The sequence below is a fragment of the Neltuma alba genome, unplaced genomic scaffold (genome assembly GCF_004799145.2).
Source record: "Neltuma alba isolate B1F8T4 unplaced genomic scaffold, ASM479914v2 tig00003845_pilon, whole genome shotgun sequence".
NCBI classification, from domain to species: Eukaryota; Viridiplantae; Streptophyta; class Magnoliopsida; order Fabales; family Fabaceae; genus Neltuma; species Neltuma alba.
The window spans coordinates 20,623-29,232 of NW_021633445.1; the positions used below are offsets into that span (position 1 = coordinate 20,623).

The 8,610-nt window shown below is 34.7% G+C and overlaps 1 protein-coding gene across 1 annotated transcript; it reads right to left on the bottom strand.

Moving 5' to 3' along the window:
* Window positions 1–4,884: 4,884 nt before the first annotated feature.
* Window positions 4,885–5,686, bottom strand: LOC114742650 (uncharacterized). Its single transcript, XM_028930865.1, has 2 exons — window positions 5,216–5,686; window positions 4,885–5,121 (listed from the first exon to the last, which is right to left on the bottom strand). The coding sequence occupies exons 1-2, from the start codon at window positions 5,684–5,686 to the stop codon at window positions 4,885–4,887; spliced, it is 708 nt and encodes a 235-aa protein (XP_028786698.1).
* Window positions 5,687–8,610: the final 2,924 nt, after the last annotated feature.

Genomic DNA, 8,610 nt, shown 5'->3' on the forward strand with positions numbered 1-8,610 from the left:
TGAAGTAGCTACCCAACAATCCAAACTGTGGTAGAACTTTGTTAGCTGCATTGAGCTGTGGTGTGAGTCCCAAGTTGGATAAAAAAACCAACACCACTATATAAGGAACTTATAACTTTTACTCCAAGATCGGTAATGGGATGAAATTGCTCTTGGATATGGATATCAAGATCAAAGGCCCATTGTAAATACCAGCCAATAACCTCCTGTAGAACTTGGTTTGAACCTTAATAGGCTTTGAGAGAATGACGCTGGACTAAAACAAATTCACAGTAAGGATTCTTTCCCTTAGTAATTTGCAGTTCTGTTGGAGAATGTGTCATTAGTATAGTGGGTGGAAAAGGTGACAGCATAGAAGAGTCCCACAAGAAATCATTAGAGCAAGAAAGGCTAACCAGTGGACAACTTTATGATAAGAAGATGAACATTGAGCCCTTTTCACAGCCACGTCTTATGGATTTCATAATGTCACCTCTATGATCTGTGACAATCAATTCGCCCAAAATTTCCCAACCAATACTGCGATGTCATCAAATACTTTAGACCCCCTTTGGAGGTACAAAACAAATACAATGGGAGCAACATATAGGATAGACACAAGACCCCGAAATAATGTCATTGTAGCAACAGTATAAAATGGACAATGATCGTAGTAGATGGGAAAGAGTGGAACCAGCATGCGGGTACCGGGAATTAAGTTCAAATAAATGTTTCGTAATTGATATCGTCTAATAGCAACCCATTCAAGGGATCGAGGGATATTTAATACAAAGGTAAAAAACTCATGTATTGTAGAGAGCTGAGATAAGCTTAATATAGGTCCATCTTGTGCAACTAGAATAAGCTACTGAACATTCTGTAATTTCATTGTCTCGGGATCGAAAACATAAAGGAGATCCAAGCCAATACCCAAGTGAAGTTGAAATTCATTTCCAATATAATGAAATAGAGTACAACCCATGACCATACAGCTATAAAATTCAGCAATGAGACGAAGGAGGCTGACAATATGTATTCCTTTCGCATATATTTGATGATATTCATACCCACACATTACTAAATTTCATAAAATCAAATCATCTTCACAAATCCCAATAAAATAGCAGCATATATGTCGCTCTTTGTTATCATCACTCGACAGAGGAAAATGTAGTAAAGGCAACAGCAAAATTCCACTATAAAGATTATCGGGCGGAGATAAATACTCACAACGAATAGTTGAGCCAGGATCAAATATCAAAATGTGCAAGAGCCTCCAATGATGAACTGAACTGTGACAAGCAATCACTAAAGCCTTGTAATACTCTTGATTGACAAACCTTCTATTATGGCACTGGAAGAACGAAACTCTAGCTAGTTGCAAGTATGCTGAAGAGGGTTGGATTGGGGTGCTATTAGTTGGGCCTAATTGTGACCGCAATATGTCGAGTGAAGGAAATAGAACCCAAGTAGTAGTGATCCGCTTCATGCATAATTTGTGGTTTCTCCGACTCAATGAACTCATGGACTGCAACAGAGCTCGCCATAGCAGAGTTGGCAACATAGGTAATCATATGGTCATCGGTCGCCACTTCCTGGACAAACAATGTGGTGACAGAGCTCGTTACAATAGGATCAACTATCTCATCTCTTTGTTTATAAACTAATTGCCTCTGAATATTCATGCGCAATGGAGCATTGTCAACATCAAAACACAGAGGAGAAGGGTGATTTTGTGAAATCATAATATCAGCTTGTGAAATGGGCTGGAGTGATGGTGTTGGTGGGTCAATAATAGAGTTTGAACTCATATTACCAGTGGTTAGCAAGGATATAAGCTCACCGGCTACTCTGGATTGACTCATCATTGTAGCAATGGTACTCTCAAGTCGGTCAAGACAAGAAGATTCGTATTGCTTCCTTGCAGCAATTAAAGCCTCAATTCGGTCCAGACGAGATGTAACATGATGATGTTCAGATTGCTCTATAGAATCAGTAATGGTATGATCATTGGTATCCACCTCGTGATCGTCTATCCCATCACTCTATTCCGGAATAGGTTGATAAGTTGATGATGAGTGCGCTGTAGGGCTTAGACTCTAAGAGGGTAGGGGATCGCTGATTAATCCCCTACATTTTAATAATACTATCCATTCTTGTAATCATATTAGAAGCACAGTGTTCTATCTTAGTAGCAAACTGCTTGATCCCTGCTTCGTGCTCATCCAATTCAGCTTCATTGTCAACCATCGCGGAAGGGATTACTCTCAATGAAAGTACCAATATGATGGACATAAGTCCAAAGGGAAAGCCCATCCCAAAAGACTAGTCTATTAGGAGGGAAAGCCCATTGAACTTATAAACTCCACAATACTTGTGAGATTCCCCAATGCGAGACTCATAACATATCTCCTATTAAAGACAATCCTATTTTCAATAATACTGAGTATGTAAAATTACTATGAATGCTCATTATTCTTCAATGCAAAAATAAATAATATGTGAATACCAAACTATCTTTAATGTTAAATAAAAGAGATCATCGGCTAATTTTATGCCAATTTTGTTGCTAAAAATTGATTGATAAAATTATTAATAGATTAGTGACAAAATGAAATTCTATGGCTAACTATCAGTAAATTTACTGATGGAAATTCCACTGGTAATGATGAGCTGTTTTTTTTTTTTGGTAGTGCATGACTCTTGATATTTGGTACTCCTTCCGTTCCTTATTATAAGAGACATTTGATGCTTATAGTATGTTCCAAAATATAAGAGACATTTAAAAGTTGTCTCTACTTTTTTGTGTTGATTTCCTATTTTACCCATATTTATTGTCTCCAACTCACACTCTCTCTCCTTCCCACTTCTCTTTCTTTTAAGAATTTACTATTGTTCTCTCTCATGCTCTCTCTCCTTATTAATGAGGGCATTTTTGGAAAAAAAATTATACTTTTTACACATTAATTGTTCTTAACTAATTTTAACTGTTTTTTTGATCAACGTAATTCGGTTATTCGTCTCTTATAATAAGGAACGGAGGGAGTAGTGTTTTAGGGTGTTGATATTCCCTACGTGCTTCGTAAACTAATATAGATTGTGGTGCAATTTTGCTCCTTATACCACTAACATTCGTTTGCTTCCTCTTTTGTCTCCAAATAAAAGCTTCCTCCATTTTTGTTTGCTTCAACCATTTTTGTTCGAACGAAAACAAGTGAGGACATGCCAGAGAAATTAAAGCAACAATGCAAACATTAATGAATTTTCTCAATAAAGATAAGTGGACACGACTATAGACGAAGAAAACAAAGGGTTTTTTTTTTCCGTTTTTTCATTTTAAACAATGAGGATAATGTAGCATTAGGAAAAACCATACTCAGTCACCAAAATAAAGAAAAGCACCATAGAGATTGATTTTAACACAGAAGAAAGAGGAAGCTGAATGGAGAATCTCAAAGGACGGTTATCCTTTTGTTCATAGTATCTTCTTCCGTGCTTTAACTCTTCACTCTGCATTTTCTGCAGAGCTCCCTTGCTCAGAAAGAGAAGCATTACAGTTTTTGAGCTGTTAGTTTAGGGGTAAGATTGATTCACTTTTAATATATTAGGGGTAAAATTTCATCAGAAAATATTTTTGGCTGCTAAATGCATCTAGAAAAATATTTCGGAATGTTGAATGCATCTTAAACCTTTTTTTTTCCTCCAAGAATTTAATTAGATCAAAAGTGGTTATTAAATGGCCAGTTAATTATGATAGGTAACCCTAGATAAGGCTCAAATTATTTCTGTAAATTGATAGCTATAATATATGACGTTTGAGCTTAGCAAAAGTTTTAACATCTTGAAAAGTTATTTCATATAGCTTATTGTTACTAATATTGACCTCTGTGGATGAGTAAATTAGTTCTCAAGTTATTCTTCAGCGTTACTCAAGTTGATTGAAATTGAATATTGGATGCAAACTAGATTGCAACTTGTTATTATGTTACTTGTCCGTAGCCAATGTGTCAAGTATCTTACCGTCATCATGAAATCATTTGTTTAGAACTTCTGTATGCACAATTGTATACTTCACCAAATTAAACCTAGGTAATGCAGTAAAATTAGAACAAAACACACAAATCCTAACATGCAAATATAGAACATGTCAAAAGTAGTCAGCCGGCACCTTCCCTTTGAAAAGTAGCAACAGAAGAATTACCAAGTCATTCTTCAAAATTTTAGCAAGAGGTGGTGGCGTACATGGACCCAGTTAATTAAGAGGACACACCCCTTTTATGCTATTAACTCCTACCCAATTAACATTAACTACGCATCGCTTCCACCAACCACCTCACCAATTATGTCTTCTACCATTATTTGACACATCCGTTTTTCGTACTTTGAACCAAAACCACACAATCAGATTCAATTATAAAAGAGCCACCAACTCCATACTGATCAATCATTCTCAAGGCCTGTCTTACAGCTAAGGCTTCAGACATGAGAGCAGAAGATACCACTTCTCCAGAAAAGCCTCTATTTTCTAGTAAAGCATGTGTTGCTTGTATAGAGATCTTAAATAATGTGTTGAGTAAATGATATCATAAAAAAGTTGAAATTGTGACATTAAAAATATGTCACAATAAAAAAGTTGAAATTGTGACATTAAAGCGCCGAAATGAAACTAGGAATCCACTTTAAGCCATGGTCATATGCCACGAAGAAAGCACTACTAAATGCCACCATCATGCTTGTTATAGAGATGAAGGGTGATATCAATCCCAATACTAGCCTTGCGGCTAGAGACTTGCGAAAGTCTTTCTCTGAATAACATGATGATATGAGGATTGACAAGAAAATTAGTATGGAAGCTAAAGATGAGATCATTGCAATAGCATCTGACATAAGAAAAGTCATAAATGATCATTTCCAAAGGTAATTGGGAACTCCTGAATTGGTACCACCTGGTAAGCTGAATGCAGCAGAAAACACTCCAGTACCAATAAGATTTGAAACAACCATGCAAGAGTTAGCTGTTGTCTTCATCCATGACTCAGCGTCTTCATGTAATCCAAAGTGCTCCTTGCTAAATAACTCGTAAGGGGTAAAACCATGTGAATTTCTCTTCATGTATGATGGCAGCATGATCTTCCTCACCTCCTGCCATATCAAAGTGTTGTTCATAAATTAATTCACATATGTTTTTAGCTACAGGATCATCTAAACCATTTCAAAGTTGCAAATAGGGAAGTACCTCAAACCATAATAGCTCGAGCTTCATTTGGAAAGCTACCCCACAGACTAATTCAAGCCGATCCTCTGATGCTAACACTGGAGCCAAATGTAGTATATTGTTTCCATCTATGTCCGTGTATGATGTAATATTTATACTTCCATGTATATCATGGATGAGATTGAAGATTTTAGGGTGACAATATGGAACAGCAATATGAATTATAGTGCGTCTTCGGTCATCTTGCTGCCACATTAAATCAGGGGAAGACTTTATAAGCTCAGCTAAAAAGTCAAAGTTCCCAGCATATGCCGCATCAAATAGTAGTCCTGATAGTTTGTTTATCATTTTCTCCAAATTTTTCTTTGAGCCTGCACCGTTGAGAATTCCTTTCCATAAGAAATGCATAGAGTCATAGGCAATACAATGCTTGGCACCTGGATGCATCTGAGATGTTAGGCATATAACAAAAACGGAGATTATAGATGACATGTAAAGACCAATTTCTTAATCTTCTAAACAAATAGTTACAATGCTAATTGATTTACCTGAACTCGTGAGTTGATTTATGAAATAATGCCATTAATTTGTTGCTTTGGAATCACTCTAAAAATTAACCGAATTAATGCATTATAGTGCACAATCCAGGCCGTATTCACTTTGAGGAGCCAAAAACGAAATTAAATCCTAGTAAATAAATCCAAGTAACCTAAACTATAAAAGGGATTTTTGATTTTTTATGAATTGCTAACTAAATGTCATGAATTAAATTGAAATTAAAATACTTTTTTTATATAAAAATAATTAAAATAAATGACAATGAAAGAAATGAAAGTAAACATGCGAGTAAACAATAATAAAAGTCAATCCTCCAATTCAACAATGCAGGCAATCTTCACTCTAAAAGATACGAGAGTTAAAACAATGAATTTAGAATTATAATTAAGTTTTTAATCCAACAACTAAGCCATATTGAATTGCCACAAAATATTTTCCTAAAATCTCAACTTACTAACTGTAACCAGAATAATAAAATGGGATTGAGGATGCTAAAAACCAATGCTTAATTAGAACTCTTAAATCCAAAACAACAGAATTAAAGCTAGCAAGAGACAATATGATCTAAGATTCCGAGCCACCTCAGAAAATCACAGTATATTAACTCTAAAATCAATACAAATGTCATAATCACAACATTATAATTGAAATTAAAGCTATAAACAGTCCAATGTCAAATACTAAACAATAATCTAGTCACAATAATCTCCAAATATAACCAGATTAAACAATAAATTTTTTTAATAATTAGAACAACTATCCTAAGACCTAAGAATTGTTAAAAACTATTGAATAGGAAATTATAGTAACTAAAACTCCTTTTTGATATTTGAACTCCTGTCATTATTGTTGAATTAGAGAATTATTAAGCTCTAGCCACGGCTTACCATAAAAAATGCCACAATCAATACTCTATTACAAGCTTCCATGGAAGAACACTGTTCACACCGAGTTCTTTATGCCGCTGGCATTCTGTTTTCTGCCCTTGCTCGTCGCTGGTTCAGTCACGCGGAGGAGAAGAAACAGAGAAGCTGACAATGATGGATGGAGAGGAGGAACACGCTGCCACTCTGTTCGTCTACGTCTGCCTCGCTGATCTGGTCCTTCTCGTCGCCAAGCTCCTTTCTCCCTACGCCCACTCTATTCACGCTGCGCAACTCCCTCATGCCCCTCGTCTTTCCACGAAGATGATGATAGTAATAGGTTATTGGGGGGAGCAAAACGTTTTTTAATTATTTTTTAATTATATATTTTTTTTAATTTTCATTTTCATTTTAAAAATTTTCAAAAACCTGCAAAAAAAGTTCAACAATAAGATAGTATTAATTATCCTCAAAAATCAATTACTCACAATTAAACCAAAATATGATAATTTTGCCCCTATAAAATAATAATTCAAAAGAAAATATATTAAATCAATTAACAATCAATTAAGGCCAAAAGAACTAATTAAGTTGACAAAACCCATATAAAAGATATCCAAATATATAAAAATAATTGAGTTTGTCAATTTTCATGTTCTGAGCTATAACTTCCTAAATCTGCTGTGCTCTGAGCCATGGTATGCAAAGCTGTCATCCCATCTTCAACATTCTCAGTGCTAAATCTATGAAATTTTGAATAAAAGCAAGCAACAAATGGAAATTCTAGAATTAGATGCTGTTAGACGACTTAATAAGAAACATAGAGCAACATATATATCAAGCTCAAGTACTTCACAAAAAATGTTAGTTTTTTTACTTAACATGTATTCAATACTAATTTGTGCTCCACAACCTATACTTCACTTGCAACAATTAAGTGTATTGGCACTTTATATGGACAACATACACTTACCATAAATTCCAGAGTCGATGCAATTGAGGAATAACTTATTCCATTCCTCTTCTCCAAAATTTTCATCAACAGTAAAAGAGTATAGATACGTTGCCACATTTGATCTTGTAATACAGCATATAGAAGAGGAGTGAAATTTTCTCAACTTCTTTTTTTTTTGGTAAGAATGGATTCTTTTCTGACATAAACTCAACAATATCCAAGTTTCCTGTAATAGCAAGATAGCAGAGGGCAGTGTTTCCCATAAGGTCTTCTAAATCCAAAGGTATGTTGCTCTCATCCATCATGTTCACAAAGCTCCTCTACAAAGTGAATATGGCCTGCTTCTGCTGCTGCAGCAAGTACTGTTGCCCATCCTAGTGCTATGGCTACATTAAGAAGCATTCTATTTTGATCTAATATGGGCTTAGTTTTTTTTTTTTTTGGTCCAATTGCCTTTAGATTCATACTTGTGAACAGGCACACATAATTCCAAGTACCTAATTCTGGCCTCCGCTGAAACAAAAGAGATCTCATTGTGAAATTATCAATTGACTTGTTGGGATGTGATTAATTGAGATTTGGGTTGTCATTTGCCCCACTCAGATGTCCTCTTTTTTGGTCCTTAATTTTTTCCTACTTCTCAAATTCTTTTGTTGTTTCTTTTTATTATTAGATTTTACATAAAATGGGTGAAATTTTGATATATTATGAACAAAAATGGTGCAATTTTCAGTTTTTATGATATTTCAAAGGAAAAAAAATACTTATATTGTTTCTTTTTTAATTTAGATACAAAATCATTAAAAAAATTAAAACTGCACCATTTTTTGCCTATAAGATATCAAAATTTTACTCATTTCATATAGAATATAATGATAAAAAGAAGTAAGAAGAAAACATTAGGGAAGTAAGGAAAAATTGAAGGGCAATAGAGGGGGCGGTTGTTATCCCAAATTCGATTAATTGATTGTTTTGTTAATATTGCAGGAAAATTTTGGGGAACCGTGAAATAACTGAACACTTTGTGTTTTATTTGACAT